The following is a 16,836-nucleotide window of genomic DNA, read 5'->3' as shown; positions in this document are numbered from 1 at the left end:
GGACAGATTTTATTAAAACATAATAGGCATGATCTTTGAGTGGCGGAAAGCTGCCAAAATCGTTTCAGCCTGCTGCATATACAGGTCAACAGAGCTTAAAGTAGATTTAATAAGTGAACCTTACACAAACATGCTCTCTGTAACTGCAATCTTCAGGGGTTTAATATTTGGTGTGTAACAACGTACTGGGGCCCTCCTCAAGTTCATTGAAATCTTGCTCCTATGGAAAAAACTTGTCACACCCCATGGGTAACATTATTTCTTTTACTTTTACTTTTATAGGCAATAACTTGAATAAAATATTATTTTGTCAAATTGCAAAGGTCAGGGCTTTAGTATTTGTAACAGCGTAAAGTGGTAGTCTTCTAAGTCTAAGTTTGTAAAATGCATTCCCTGGGGGTCAAAACTGGCCATGCTTTCAGGCTTTCTTTATTAACATAGAGTTAAAAGTATGTAACTTTAAAAAAACTGAATCTACAAGTTTAAAGTGTGTTTTATTATTTGGTGTGAAACATCATATTTCGGGCTGTTCACATTATTACCCTGCGTTCAACATTGGCCCTGACTTGGGTGTGGTGTGCAATGTATTTATATAGCATAATAACCCAAATAACTTCCCTGAAACCATAAAGAACACAGATTGATATTTGAGCTGAGACATCAGGTTTTCCTTTACAAATTTGCCAATCGGGTTGAAACTTGCCATGCTGCATTACAGAAGTGAGCAATGTTTGGGCCCTCATGTTTCTTACTAAGAGACTAACCATTTTTTATGGTATAACAGCTTGAAGCCTGAGACATAACCAAATAATACTTTCTTTCAATAAGTAAATTTATGGTAGAGTTTTATTGCTGTTATGTTCATTGTGTACATTGTAACTAACAGAAATATTGCAAGAGCACCATTGTGATATATAAGCCAAAAGATATTGAAGTAGCATAGTTAACTGTACACATTAAATCCTAGTTAAATTATTATATTATATGTTATATATATATGCATATGTTATATATATAACATATAATATAATAATTTAATTAGGATTTTATAATCTGACAAATGCTATGCATAAAATCCAATTGAAAAATATTAATAAATCGTTAAAAAGTACTCTGGTTAAAAATGCTAGAAACAACTGTTGTATGCATAATAAATTGATGTAGATTAACCAGACATTTAATACATATGAGTATAACATTTAATACGTATGAGTATTTGCAGTGTTTATGAACAGATTAACGTGATTTCCCTTATTAAAAAAGAGCTGTGCCTATGATTTCAACTCTATTTGAACTGATTATAGTAATTAATCATTTTAACCAGGTTTTCTGAAGGAAAAAACTGGTTATTAGATTGGCGAATGTCGGCGGGCGGGCTGGCAGGCGCGCGGGCGTAACAAGCTTGTCCGGGTCATAACTATTTTGTTCATTGTGAGATTTTAAAATCACTCGGCACATTGGTTTACCATCATTGGACGGTGTGTCATACGAAAGAATTATGTCGATATCTCCAAGGTCAAGGTCACACTTTGAGTTCAAAGGTCAAAAATGGCCATAAATGAGCTTGTCCGGGCCATAACTATGTTGTTCATGGTGAGATTTTAAAATCATTTGTCGGGGGAAAGAATTTCTTCGATATCTCCAAGGCCAAGGTCACACTTTGAGTTGAAAACCTGGTTTTGTGACAATTTTGTCCCTTGTTATGTCTTCACATACTACAAACATTGAATTTATGAAATACTGCTGTCACAGAAACAATACAAACTGTAATTGTAGTGTGAGACATACAAGATTGTATTCTTCAGGATGAGACCACCACTATACCGGGCAGACCAAAACCACCTGAGAACACAGGGACACCACGAGACAGTGAGCCCGCACCCCCACCTAGTGCAGATATGCCAAACACCGTCAGAACTGGGCAGACAGCCGAGGAATCAAACACATCACAACTAAGTGATACCCAGGAGGTAGGGTGGATTTCACACAAGTTGCACTGGTGTTAAAATGTTACTGGCATAACATTTAATTGTAAAACAGTGTTTTAGTCTCTGTTAGAGATACCAGGCATGATTGAATGTATTGTGTAACTTGCTGGTGGAGCCATGATAACTCAATCTACTCTTAAGTTTTCCGACAATTAAAAATAATTACTTCTCGTGTCTGAAAGTTTAGATACGAAAAATATATTTAAAAAATACAGGTGCCTGAAAATTTAGAGACATGTGTGTTATGTTTGTTTGTCAACTATTAAATTGAAATAAAAACTATAAAACAATGTGCAATAATTTTATTGTGCTGTAATCTTCTTTCTGTGCTTTGAAATAAATACAATACAACTTAACATATTCGAAATCACTTATCTGAAATTATACATAAAAATAAAAACATTAAACTTATTGCTTTATTAATTCGATATAATTTCAAAAGATGTTGAAAGAAACCATTGTTTATTACTGACCCAAAAACAAAAATGTAATGGTTGATTGCCCTCTGGCATTCATCTGCCAGTTTTAAAATTGACTGTCTGATAATTAAGACTTTATTCCCCAAATATAGAGGCATTAAAATTAATTATTTTGGCTAAAAAAGGGGTGTCCGAAAACTCAGAGTAATTACGGTAAACACATCCTGACTTGAATCCCTAAATAACCTGGTAGTGATAGTATAAATCAGCAGAAATAAACTTGCATACTATTGGCTGTACCTGTTCATATTTGTGTATTCCTTTGTTTAATATGTATAAATACAACATTGTTTTGTCTTTGTGTTTGAATAATGTTTCCAGTTTGCAGATACTTTATTCCAATGACTTCATTTAGATATTTAAGGATGAATTATTTGAAAAAAATGGAGGACTGTCTAAGAATTAAGCAAAAATAATAAATGTTGATTTTTTGTTTCAAACTTCAGACAAAAGAAACTACTGCTGACAATCCACATATTCGACTGGAACACGTGAAGTCTGAGGACCAAATTGATGAACTGAGTAACAGATGTCTAAAACGCCTTCTTGTGAACAACTTTGTTGATTTCAAAGGATGTAGAGAAAGACAAGAACTGGTTGTTAGAGTAAAACAGCTGTGGAAATCCAATGAAATCAACAAACAAAGAGGTACAAAATATGGGCAAAATCGTTATATAGTCTGCACCTTAGAACCTTAGAACCAATTTTCTGACATGTTCATTCACTGTCGAGAATGTCTATGAAGTTTTTGTTTGCTACTTATGAGCAGATTGTAACCAACTATGATAGGAATGTTCCTTAACTTAAAGTGTTATACACCGTATAAAAATTACCGTTTAACTAAAGTCCCCTGCCCATTTGAATGGCGCGGACTATGAGGTTTGCTCATCATCTGTCATGTCAGTCTGTCTGCCTATCCGCATAACTGGAATCTGCAATTAATTTAAAAAAATACTGACAATGCCTGGATTTACGTGGTAGCTGAAAATTGGATACCATCTATTGAAATGTTCCAATAACATAAAGAAAGCAATTTAATTGCAGACAGAGTCCTGCAGCTATGTTCAATGTAAAATTTTGAAAATGGCACATATTCATGGTCTTTGTGATATCGGATGTAAAGTTTTTTTTTTAGTTCTATAATCTCAGTTCATGTTTATATGTCCTAAGAAACATCTACATAACCATGAACTTTTAAACCATTTTTCAGCAGAGGCACAAGGCGGTGGTGGTAGCGGTGGTGACGAGTCAGATATTTGCAAGATCTGCATGGATGCAGCTATAGACTGTGTGCTCTTGGAGTGCGGACATATGGTCTCGTGTACCAAGTGTGGAAAGCAGCTCTCGGAGTGCCCGGTGTGCAGACAGTTTGTTGTGCGTGCTGTACATATCTTCAAGGCTTAAGAACAGGACCAATTCATTGTTTAAGAAATGTAAAAGAAAGTATTTAGATATTGTTCGGAATTTTTTATTTATTTTTGATAATAATTTAAAATTCTTTTCTGGACTTTTTAAGGACACTCAACTTTGTTTTATACAAGAAAACATTCTGCTCCATACAGCTTTAAAAAAAACATTAATGTTTAATTTTTATTTCATATGCAAAAGCTTCAACATTATCATGTTGTTTTAAATTGAATTTGTTTGTGATTGTTACTTTTTCATACTGTTGTTGATGTTAAATTGTATATTCAGTGTAAACATAATATTTTATGTTATGTATTAGTAATTATTGTCTGGTAAGTGAAAATAATTGACAGTGTCATGCCTATAATTTAAAATAATTCATAAGTAAAACCATAATAAATTTTCTGAACCAAAATTATTCCCCAATATCCTTCTATACTCAGGTTGTTTATGTTCTAGCTTTATAAAGTTTACCAGAGCACTGTATATATATATATATATATATATATATATATATATATATATATATATATATATATATATATATATATATATATATATATATATAGCTGTATATATGTAGCTGATATTTAATACCAAAAATTGGAGTATTTCACTTGCAAATGTAGACAAAGCCAAATTTTGTATTCATAATTGAAGAGTAGTCAGTCCTGCACTTGTTGTTATGCATATTTTATAATGCATAGATTTTGTCATACTGGTGGAAATAACATTTTAAACAGTACCATTAAATGCTGTATTTCACTGATATCACTGTATTTAAAGATATTAATGTAAATTTAATTAACTAATCATTGCCGTCCCTAGTGAATGCTTGGTTTCTGATGAACTTTCATAGAGTGTGATGCTGTAACTGCGATAATTTTTAGCTCTACTGGCTAAAGGCCTGAAGAGCTTATGTCATGGCGTGGTTTCCATCGCCCGTGCGTGCGTGCGTTAGACTTTTTCTTGTTTACGCGATTAAGTCCACAGTTTTCATCTGATTCTTTTCAAACTTGTTCAGTGTCTTTATATTAATGAGGACTCGAACCCTATTGAAAATGGGAAACATCAGAGTCAAAAGTCCAGAATTATCTCTCTTTGAATTTGAGAAAATTGTGAAATAAGGCTTGTTTACGCAATAAAGTCCACAGTTTTCATCCAATCATTTCCCAACTTGCAGTGTCTTTATCTGAATGATGAGTCAAACCCTATTGAAAATGAGCAATATCGGAGTTATAAGTCAAGAATTATCTCCCCTTAAATTTGAGAAAAAAATGAAAATTCAGTTTTTTTATTTGATTAAGTCCATAATTTTCATCAAATTCTTGGCAAACTTGCACAGTGTCTTTATATCAATGAGGACTTATATCCTTTTGTAAAAAGAGCAATATCCAAGCAATAAGTCCAGAATGACTTCCCCTTGAATATGAGAAAATTTTGAAAGCCCGCTTGTTTACGCAATTAATTCCACAGTTTTCATCCAATTATTTAAGCACACAGTTTCCATCTTATTCTTTCCAAACTTGCACATTTTTTATAGCAATAGAGCGATTCAGGCCCTCATGGGCCTCTTGTTTTATTTAGAAACAAGTGGGTGCCAAAATGTTAATGACTATAGTCCTTGGGACAATCACTAGTAATACCCCAACAAGTTTAGTGGGGTATATAGGAGTGAACTTGTCTGTCTGTCTGTCGGTCCGTATTAAGTGTCCGCTTTCTAATTCAAGTTGATCCGATCTTAACCAAACTTGGTCAGATGTTGTATCACGATAGATGATGTGTATGTCAAGTTCAAATGTGGGTCATTCAGGGTCAAAAACTAGGTCATGAGGTCACTTAGTGTGTTTTAAACATTGAGCATGATGTCCACTCTCTTATTGAAGTAGTTTTCATCCGAGCTTCACCAAACTTGGTCAGAAGTTGTATCTAGATGATTTCTGGGCTAAGTTTAAACTTTGGGCATGGCAGGTCAAAAACTAGGTCATTTGGTCATTGTGTTTTAAACATTGAGCATACTGTCTGGTCATTTATTCAAGTAGCTTTCATTCGATCTTCACCAAACTTGGTCAGAAGTTGTATCTAGATGATGTCTAGGTCAAGAATGAATATGGGTCATGCCAGGTCAAAAACTAGGTCAAGGGGAGGGGTCACTTAGTGTGTTTTAAACATTCAGCATGTTGTCTGCTCTCTAATTCAAGTAGTTTTCATCCAATATCTAGAGTTGTATCTAGATGATCTTAAGGCCAAGTTCGAACATTGGCCATGCCAGATCAAAAACTGGGTCACAGGGTTACTTAGTACGTTTTACACATTCAGCATGGTGTTCGTTCTCTAATTCAAGTAGTTTTCATCTGATCTTTACCACGCTTTGTCAGAAGTTGTATCTAGATGATGTGTAGTTCAAGTTCGAACATGGGCCATGCCGGTTCAAAAACTAGGTCACAGGGTCACTTAGTGTGTTTTAAACATTGAGCATGGTGTCCGCTGTTTTTTGTCAAGACAACATGCAAAATAATCTGGGTCAATGCAGCATGTGGGGGTATTCGTCGGGTCTGCGACAAAGCTCTAGTTTAGAAATGGTATAGGCTGAATGATTGCCTTATATGTCGTTATGCCAATGTTATCATTTTTTATAAATGTGTATGTATTCATTTATGATTTATATATGTAAATGCAAGCTTTTTCATAGAATTAGGCTCATGGGCTATACCAACAGTTTGATGGAAAACATCATGCATGAGTCACCCTGCGATGTTTGATTTTTAATGGCATAATATTTATATAAAAAAAGAATTAATTATTTTGTGAAGGCCGTAAACTGCATATTTGGTTTCTCTGTAATGCCCAATGTTATATTTTATTTAAAAAAATAGACATATCATCAGTTATCAAAAATACACAATGCAAGTAACACAAGTGACAAGTTTTATAGCTGCACTTTTAATTTTTAAAAATTCTGTATTGCTGCATTTAATGTTTGTGTGTCATTCATAAACAGAAACCGCTGTCTGTGAAGCAATAAGTATAAATTAATCTGTATACACCTAGCCCTTCTGTTCAAGAACTACCTGGCCGACTTTGCAGTCGCAGAAGCAAGTTTTGAAATTTATGCACAACAAAAGTATTATTGCCCAATTGGAATATGACAGGGCAACTGTTTATAGTGTGATAAGAGTTTGTAAAGCATTGGGCTGGTTTTATACATTGTGGTTCAGACTGAGAATCAATATATTGTAACTTATACGTTTTGTTTTGCAGCATAATTATTTAACCATCACATCATATTGCTGTGAGTGATTTTTAACTGTATTTTTAAGTTGGAATTCACCATAGACTGTGGTGGTTTTTGATTAGCTCATCATTTGCTGTCTTTCAAAGTAAATTTTGAGACTTTGATTTGGCGACCAACTTTTTACTTTCATTCTATAATTCTTTAATGGTCAAGATTTGGAATACTGTCCATTTATTTGCAGCATGTTCATAATAAGTTGAGACAAGACCAGTTAACCAATTTATATACTTAAATGTTTACGTGAATAACGTATAACATTTTTCTGTGCACATTTATTACCGCCACAATTGTCTATTTTGTTTAGCCAAATTAATTTTTAGCTCGGCTGTTTTCGGAGAAAGCCCGAGGTATTGTCATAGCCAGCTTGTTGTCCGCTGTCAGCTGTCCGCCGTAGGCATCGTGCTAAAACCTTAATATTGGTTCTTAAGTCAAAGTGCTTCCACCTACAACTTTAAAAACTTCATATGTAGATGCACCTATATGAGTTCTACACGCCACACCCATTTTTGGGTCACTAGGTCAAATGTCAAGGTCACTGTGACCTCTAATATAAAACTTTAACATAGGCTCTAAAGTCAAAGTGCTTCCACCTACAACTTTGAAACTTCATATGTAGATGCACGTTGATGAGTTATACACGCCACACCCATTTTTGGGTCACTAGTTCAAAGGTCAAGGTCACTGTGACCTCTAAAAAAATATTCTGACAAGCTTTCGCAGCCGAGTGTGGCACCGGCTATGCGGTGCTCTTGTTTTCAAAATTCTCACGTTGGCTCTTCCTTATTGGGTTCAATGAAGGAAATATTGTAGCTATTTTTAAAGATAATGCTTTATTACTTGGCTAATTCCGTGAATATATGAACACTCAATCAACAGTTAGTCAGTAATCTATTCTTAGTCTTAGAAAAGACTAACAACTAATTCTGCATTATTTGAAAACCATGTGAACAGGCTATAAATGGAGCTTATACCATGAATTCATTCAGAATGATGTGATGTGATGTAAAAAAGTACTTAGTCTGAGATTTGGTTGTTAATTGAAAGTTTCAATTAACAAGCACATCTGTTTCTACTACTTGTACTTTGATAACACTTTCCTAAAACTAGTGAATCATTGTTACCAGTTTATAGTTCAGTTTAAACTATTTATTTTGTATTAATTGCATTTAAAGTACTTACTTCTTATTTGAAATGCTCTTGAGGTCGTTTCCTGGGACTAGAAGCGGTACTTGGTTTCTATGGAGGAGATCCAAAAAACACTCCAACAGTGGTGATCGCACTTGTGACCTCCAGGTTCCTTTGCAAACAAAATATCCACTATGTTACGACAGCCCTTAATAACCAGTGAACAAGACTTTAATTGAGAAATCCTTATACATACACATTTTTTTACATATAATTTATGAATACGAAGTATGGGTAAGGATCAATTACTTGCTGAAATTCTCTGTTTTATTTCTTGTGTTTTTTTGTTTTTCTCCAGGGTTAATGTGTCACTTCTTTATATGGAGTGACCATATCTGATAAAATATGCTTTCTGTTTTTTGCTGTGAAAGACTATTGTTTACACAAAGAAAGCCCCTTTGACAATCAGTATTGGCCTATATTGACCTTATAAAATGACTAATTGTTATTTATATTTTAGCTGTTTTACACTTTTATTTACAGTTGAATCTAGATATGGTTTTTGTTGCAGGGATTGAAACATATATGTGAAATCTTATTAACAATTAAAGTTTTAAAGAAAGCAGTGCTAACTATAAGCCTTTGTAAGTAACCTTACTATACAGCGCTTTTGGGCGTTTAAAATGTCTATTTATACAAGATATTGATTGAACATTGTTTAATTAAGTTATAGTAAAGTATGTTAATTTTAAGTAGCCTGAGGACACTTTGCTTTTGTCGCCTTTTGTTTGTCTTCCTTTATCATGATTTACCTTGGTTAGATCTACTCTGTAGATGCCACAATAATTGTCCAATTTTAATGAAACTTGGTCAGAAGATTTATCCCAATGATGTCTTGGCTGAGTTTGAAACTGGGTAACTTGAAATTAAATTATGGTCATATGCTCCAAAAAACGAGTTATCAGGCTTAATTGTTGCCTTTCTTGTGCAACATTTATGTTCTGTACGAAAATTGTCAAAATGTTTATCTTGACAATACAAAGGTCATGTTGGAATCTGGAAAAGGTCAGAATGTTTTGTCTTGGCAATATGAACGTCATGTTTGAATCTAGGTAAAGTGTGGCAAAAACCAGATCGTATGGCAAAAACCAGATCGTGTGGTCAAATCTTCAATGATTGGTGTCTTTGAACTTGGGTGAGCGCTTAAGGCCCATAATGGTATTCTTGTGAAAGACAGACTATTTACTTGATTATAATTGTTTAAATCTAGTTCTACCACTATTCTTTTCTCATTCATTGTTTATTAAAAATGTTATTTTAACAAAGAATTTAGTTTACACATCTATTATTATGACACTGACAATTAAACTCATGAATATTTATATACATGTATGTTGTTGCAAATAAACTGATTGTTGTTCTTGTTTAAGTGTTACTCAATATTGTATTGAACAATAACACTAGTCGCCAATGAAAGGTGCTTCAATTCGGGGTCTTTAAAAACAATGTCACACATGTGCCTTTCAGTTTCAGTTAAATGAGGTCTATTTTTGACAGCATGAAAGCGTTTATTGCAAAGCACTATCACTGAAAAACATTTTCGGATATTGGCCCTTGTTATGAGAATTAAAACTACTTCATGCATAATCCAAAATTACAGTACATAAATTGTATTTAAAAAAGCATGTATAACTTAACCGAAAGCCTATAGTAGGATACATAAGTATATTGTTCACGTTCTTGTTTGCGCATTGCACTTTTTAGTTTTGTATATATATTTCTTTCTTAATATTCTCACCAATGACTATATAATCCGTATTGCAAAAACTCCTGTCCCATTAAATCCAGCAATGGCATTTTATTTAAATAATTACGGTTGATTCGGTTGTGATTTTGACAGTTTTTTTGACGTGTTAGATTTGTTTCACCCACATGTATTAGTTTTTCCTCCAAAATCAAGCCTAACCTGGAGTAGGCCTAATGAGTGCGTTCACATAGGTTGAATTTACACGTGTAATCGAGTAACACGAGCATCACAACTGAGTCCCGTTAAACTTGAATGACGTCACCTGGGAACTCGAGTTCAACCCGGTTTTTGTTTTGCCAGACTAATTTTGCAATGGTTTATCCTTTTGTTCATTTCCTCATGTTTGTATCTTTATGTGCTGGACAAGCGCAGTGACGAGCTGCTGTCAAACTCAAGTTTATGGCGAAAAGTAAGTCGTAATAGAAGGGAAATAACCAGAAAACCCCACATTAGTGTGGTAACCTGTAGAGGATACCTGTTGGGTGGTTTTCGGGCACATATGTAAGGACATCGTCACGTTTTAGTTCTCCGTCAGGCGAACTTCGTATAGACCAGCTTTGTTTGGTATTTAAAATAATATGATGTGGTGACTGATAAGAGTGTATCTAGTATGGTTTACTGTTAAGATATCTAACACATTTGTATGCCTCCTTCTTCGAAGAAGAGGGGGTATATTGTTTTTGGCCTGTATGCCATTGTGTGTGTCTGTCCAAAACTTTAATCTTGGTCATTACTTTTGCAATGTTGAAGATAGCAACTTGATATTTGGCATGCATGTGTATCTCATGGACCTGCACATTTTGAGTAGTGAAAGGTCAAGGTCATCCCTCAAGGTCAAACGTCAAGTAAATGGGTCAAAATCGCCGAAAAGGGGGGCAAAGTTTTTCTCAAACACATCACTTTTTCATTTAGTACTCATACAACATATGTTCTTGTCAGTGTCTAAGCGTTTTTTGAAACTATTCAGGGTTTCTGCATCTACAACATGCTTGGGTAAAGTGTTCCATACATTTATAACTATGTTGGAGATCTGGTTCAGTGTAAATGAAAGTGTACATCTTGGTTTTTCAAGTTTCAGGGAGTGTACTCTTCTGACAAATTTTGATGTAGTAAAAACATTTTCAACAGGTCAATCGTCAAGAATCTCCACAAGCTTAAATGTCTGAATCATATCCCCTCGTATTCTCCCCTGCTAGTATAGGTAACTTAAGTTCTTTTAGTCAGGTCTGGTATGGCAGATCTCTTATGTTCGGAACAAGTTTTGTCGCCCTCTTTTGGACCCGCTCAATGCTCTCAATATCCTTACGGAGGTATGGGTGCCAAACTAAATTAGCAAATTCCAGGTCCTCGCCAATGCAGTGTAAAGTCTCAAGAAGGAGTAGTTATCAAGATATCCAAAAGACCCTTTTATAACTGCTAGTATACTGTTGGCTCGATTTATCTTCTTATTTATGTGTTGACTAAATTTTTTATATCTGGTGAAGGTTACTCCAAGGTCTGTGTCTTCTTTTACAGATTCTTAAGTCTCGTTGTTCATGGTATAATCAGGGTAGTTATGTCCGTAATGGATTCCTTAACATTTATCATCATTAAATGAAAGTTCCCATTAATCCGCCCATTTTGTTTGATTGTTTAAATCGTTTTGCAGTATGTCTTTTTCATCCGTTGTAGTAAAGAGTTTTGTGTCATCAGCGAATATCGATGTATGATTTTAAGCAATATAGGGATTATCATTTACATAGATTATAAATAGTATGGGCTCCAGGGCACTGGGGTACTCCACTCTCGACTCGTTTCCATTGGGAAGAGTAACCTTTAATTGAAACATACTGTTGACGGCCCAATAAAAAGCTACTAAGCCAAGATTATAAGGTGCCCTTTATTCCATAGGATGATATCTTCGTCAGAAATCGTTGGTGAGCCACTTTGTAAAAGGCCTTGGTCAGGGCAAAATATATTGTATCCCAACTTTGATAACGTACAACATGTTCTGTCCATTTTTCAATAACGTTAAGTAGCTGAAGTGAGGTTGATCTTCCACTTCGAAAACCAAATTGTTGATCTGGCAGCAAGTCACTGTGATTGATGCTATCGAGCATCTTGCATACAATGGATGTAAGACTTACTGGACGGTTATTGCTTACATCAGATCTGCTTCTTTTTTAAAACAAAGGGGTGATTCGAGCTTCTTTCCATGTAGACGGAACTATACCAGATGATACCGATTTGATAAAAATTAATGTAAATTGTTTTACAAAAACATCTGCCATACTCTTTAGCAGAACCGGATCCATATTGTCCGGCCCCATAGAGTTGCTTTCATCAAATTCAATTAACAATTTTAAAACGGCTTCTTCAGATACATTGACAACTGTAAGGTTGCTTAATACTTCCTAGTCTGTAACATTAGGTACTGTTTCTATGTTGTTGTTTTTTGTAAACACATTTAAGAAAAATGCATTTAACATTTCCGCTTTCTCAATGTCTGATTTGGTAAATTCACCACTGTCTGTTTTTAAGTAAAAAAACCCAACTAAAGATTTTGTTTTACTCTTGACATACCTCCAAAACTGTTTAGGTTCATTTTAAATTTTCTGGGATATTTTTCTTTCATAGTTTCTCTTTGTATTTTAAACACATTAATTTGTTCTATTTCTGTACAGTTTATACTCTTCAAAATCATCAAATCTTCTCGTTGCTAGGTATTTGTTCCAATCATGACGTTTTCTTTAAATAAGTAATAATGACTCATTAGTCATCCATAAGGGTTTAGGCTTGTAGCCCTTTTTAGGCTTACTTTTAGGGACATTATTTTACACAGTGATCATATTTACTAGTGAATATAGCCCACATTTCTTCAACATTACATCCTTCAAATATATATAATTTCCCAATCCGAAGTAAATCCAATTAAGTCAAACTTTCTGTATAAATATCTTTCATTACCATTATACAGCGATATGCAGTAACAATTAAATAAAATATTTACAGTTTTTGTTATGCTTCAAACAAAGCTCTTACTAAACAAGGTTTAATACAAAAATCTGTCAAAAATGTATTTGTTATAACCATATAAGGATAATGAATGGCCGTAAAAATTACTTCAAGACCAATCCCCACAAACGTTATGTTAACATTGCACAAATCTTATCAAGCAATCCTCGATTTTGTAGTCCAAAGACATTCCAACGGAGATGAAACCATTATTACACAAACCGTTAACGTTCGATCGATATTATTTCAATACTATTTCATTTCTTGTCCATTCTGTAAGAACACGATTGAATAAAATAGTGATGACATGCATATTTGATGGGGACCACTGTATCCTTATCAATACAGCAATGAACGAACTAAGTCTTAACTTAGGAAAAAGACCCACACTTACGAAGATCTCGCGAAATTGTATGACTAAAGTGACAAGAATAAACTTATTTTGATTTATGTCAGTAAGATACGCAGTATTTATCAAAACAGTCATGAAATATACGTACCAGTTGTTATAGTGCAAGCGCGGGAAAACAATTCAATATGTGCCTTGTCTGTCATACGAGGTATTAGCATTTCATTTTCTGTCCTTCCCTGTACGGAAGAAATAGTGAAAAAGAAGTTTTATATATATTAAATGGTTACCAAATACTATAACGCCGATCATTCTCATGATTTTGGGTGTCATGTTCAGGGGCGTAGCTAGCATTTTCTTGAGCTGTAGGCCCGGGTATGATATATAAAAACTGGGGGAACGGGGGTCCTCCCCTGAAAATTTTTTAATCCTATAACGCCTGTGGTGAGATTTAAAGCATATCTAGACAAATAATTTAAGATAAGACTTTGGCCTGTTTTTCTTTGATATTTGACAGAGAACTAAATTTTACTGTATTATCTTTAAAACTAAATTTTAAAACAATATGGAACAAAGAAACATTTAAAAGTGTAACACTCCACTTATTCACTAGTCAAACCAAGGAATTCTTTCAGATAATAATACTGTCTGCATGTCTATAACAGCACGTTTTTTGTTCGGCATCAAGGGACCGAACCGACCCAGATTCAGTCAATGGATCGGGATACGGGGCAAGTGCTCCATTTTAATTTTTCGCGGTCATAAACATCATTCGAAATGTTTCTAAAATAATCCACCGATAATCGATTACAACTTACTGTAGTCTTGGAAAAGAGACAAGTAGATCTACATGTAGATCTATGTTTACAAACGTGTTACAGCAAGTCACGTGAAAAGTAGCGAGCTAGAATCTATGCACATAGAAAGAAGTAGAGTTGATAATTGGAAGATATGTCCCTTGAACAAGTAACAAGACCAGAATCCATTGTCTGAGGATTATGTCAATATGAAATGCAGATTTCTAACACCTCACCCCCCTCAGGGTCAACAATTTAATGTGTTTTTAGAAGTTGAAGCTTTTTTTTCATGTTTCAAAAAGAATTATAGGGCCGGGCCTGCTGTGCCTAATAGCAGCTACGCCCCTTATGTTTATTCCAGGGTGGTGCTACTGCTATGATTTTTAAATTACGTAGCACACAATTATGTTACTGTTAGTTTGTTTATGCAAATACCTAGAGATTCTCTAGATCTTTGGCTTAGGGATTAATAGTTGCTTCATAAAATGTTTTATATGCCGCTTATTTTTTTATAAATTGTAAAAATACTTTAAGAACATCATGAGAAAGAGTTTCGTTTTTTTCCTTTAAAGCGGCCTTTTCACAGATTTTGGCATGTATTGAAGCTTGTCATTAAATGCTTTATATTGAAAAATTTAAACATTGGACCGAAAAATATCCAGTAAAAAAACATGAATACAATTAAAAAAGGATAAAAAAGTAAACGTCAACAGGGCTCGAACCATTGACCACTGGAGTCCTGGAGTAAAGTCTCCCGCTTAGACCACTCGACCATCCGTGCTCATGCTATGAACGGATGTATTTTTTACCTATATAAGCAATCCTTGTAGTTTCCCAAAATATAACGACAACAACAGAACTTTCCAAATTATTCAATCATTTCGCGTTGCAACGCTTTATAATTGTCAGGTTTTAAAATCGTCAAAAGAGTAACTTCTTAATTTCATAGGAGCCCACTTCGATTTTTGCCCATCGGTCCATCAAAGTTTATATCAATTACCTGGGTAAAATTGTTATGATTTTCCTGCGTAAAAACACTGTTTCCAATACATTGTATATGATTTTGATATAGTTTGTTTAACATACCTCCAAAAATGTTTAGGTTCACGTTTTGCATATAGAGCAATTCTCTTAAGTCAATTTTTACTATTTTTAACGCTGTCGTTTACACTGTTTAGTATCTTTTTATACAATAGAAAATAAGATTCTCTTTTAATTTTCAAGTATTTAGCCCATGCATGTTCTTTCCTTTTTATTACTTTCAATACAAAAGGGGTCATCCAACCTGGTTTAGGTTTACATTCTGGTTCGGGTTAACATTTAGGAACATGAGAATTAAGACTTGTTAATACTGATCTGTGAAAGAATTCCACATACCATCAATATCCAAGTTTTCACGCTTCGTTTGCCAATCTATCTCCTATCATATTCAGACAGGAAAGATGCCATGTCACATTTTGAATATTGAACTTTGTCAGTATTGCTCTGGGTGTACGGTATGCTGCGGCATAGTCAAATACAATAATAGAATGATCACTAACTCCTAAGGATGGCAAAATATTATGTTATCAAGTTATATTATCAACGTCAATTTCATTTTTGCTAATTATAAGGTCCGTTCGAAGTATTACAGGGTTGATTTTAACGGAATCTGATGTGCTTAAGCACATATTGGTGTAAAAAGTTATCTAGCAGGCACTCAATGAACTTGTATTCTTTATGGGTTTCGGAATTTATAGTACTGTACGAATGCTAATCTATATTTTTCATGTTGAAACCTCCAGTAATTAGAAGTCTATCACTAGTCTGTCTGTGATGCTTTATTTATCACCTTAATTTGGTATTCACACATTTATGGCGAGGTTTGGGACCGATTTATATATGCAATTCTAACGTTAACATTATTATCATATTTCCAGTAACACCAAGAATCATCATAGTAAAGCGAGTTTAAACGGTCGTTTGATGTCACATTTAGACTAAGACGTGCATAAATGTGCACGCCACGGCCCCTCTCACTACTTGCAAAAGAGTCATAGCCATCAATTTGGAACAAAACTGATGCACAGGATACATCAATGTCTAATTTAGGAAGGAGGCGTGTCACAAATATAATGTCTGGCTTTTCTTGACATATTATGTTATATTATTAGACATTCATCTAATTCATTGCGTAACTGGTCAGCATTAGTGTAAATACACTTGACACTAGATTCTACTATCCTCCTGCAACATTACTTCTATAGTCTCTGTTCCCAACTCAGCCCTGAATAAATTACTTTTAGGTCAGGCGTAATATATATCGTAACCAACATTGGACCATTTTCATTTTCTTTCTTCCCTATTAGAAGTTTGTTGCCGTCTTCGTCTACGTGTTACTCCCGAGCAATAAATTCTGACTTTAACTGGGAGGCGCTGTCAAGAAAACTGTGTTAAAAATAAGATATTAGTGCAGGTTAAAAGATGAAAGTTCAAAGATAAAAGTGTGCAAGATTAAAAACATAGTTAGGTGGCTAGACTGTTACTGTCACCAACCTATCTTTGAAGATATCTAGGCTGGGACTGGACTTGACCTGGTATGGGAGACTATTCCAA

The 16,836-nt window shown here is 34.4% G+C and overlaps 2 protein-coding genes across 5 annotated transcripts in view; both read left to right on the top strand.

Annotated features, from left to right (window-relative positions):
* Positions 1-4,051, top strand: part of LOC127868348 (E3 ubiquitin-protein ligase RNF34-like) — a 179,967-nt gene extending 175,916 nt beyond the window's left edge. For both annotated transcript variants that reach the window (XM_052410037.1, XM_052410035.1), the window contains exons 4-6: positions 1,806-1,970; positions 2,914-3,115; positions 3,678-4,051. In XM_052410037.1, coding sequence (XP_052265997.1) covers positions 1,806-1,970; positions 2,914-3,115; positions 3,678-3,871 — 561 coding nt within the window. In that variant the 3' untranslated portion in view covers positions 3,872-4,051. The remainder of the gene's footprint in view (positions 1-1,805; positions 1,971-2,913; positions 3,116-3,677) is intronic.
* LOC127868344 (anaphase-promoting complex subunit 7-like) overlaps positions 1-16,836 on the top strand; it is a 209,300-nt gene that overhangs the window by 145,973 nt on the left and 46,491 nt on the right. The gene's annotated exons all lie outside the window — the stretch shown is intronic.

The sequence above is a fragment of the Dreissena polymorpha genome, chromosome 2, assembly GCF_020536995.1.
Source record: "Dreissena polymorpha isolate Duluth1 chromosome 2, UMN_Dpol_1.0, whole genome shotgun sequence".
NCBI lineage: Eukaryota > Metazoa > Mollusca > Bivalvia > Myida > Dreissenidae > Dreissena > Dreissena polymorpha.
The sequence above is the reverse complement of the archived record's forward strand: the minus strand, read 5'-3'. Positions and strand labels throughout refer to the sequence as shown.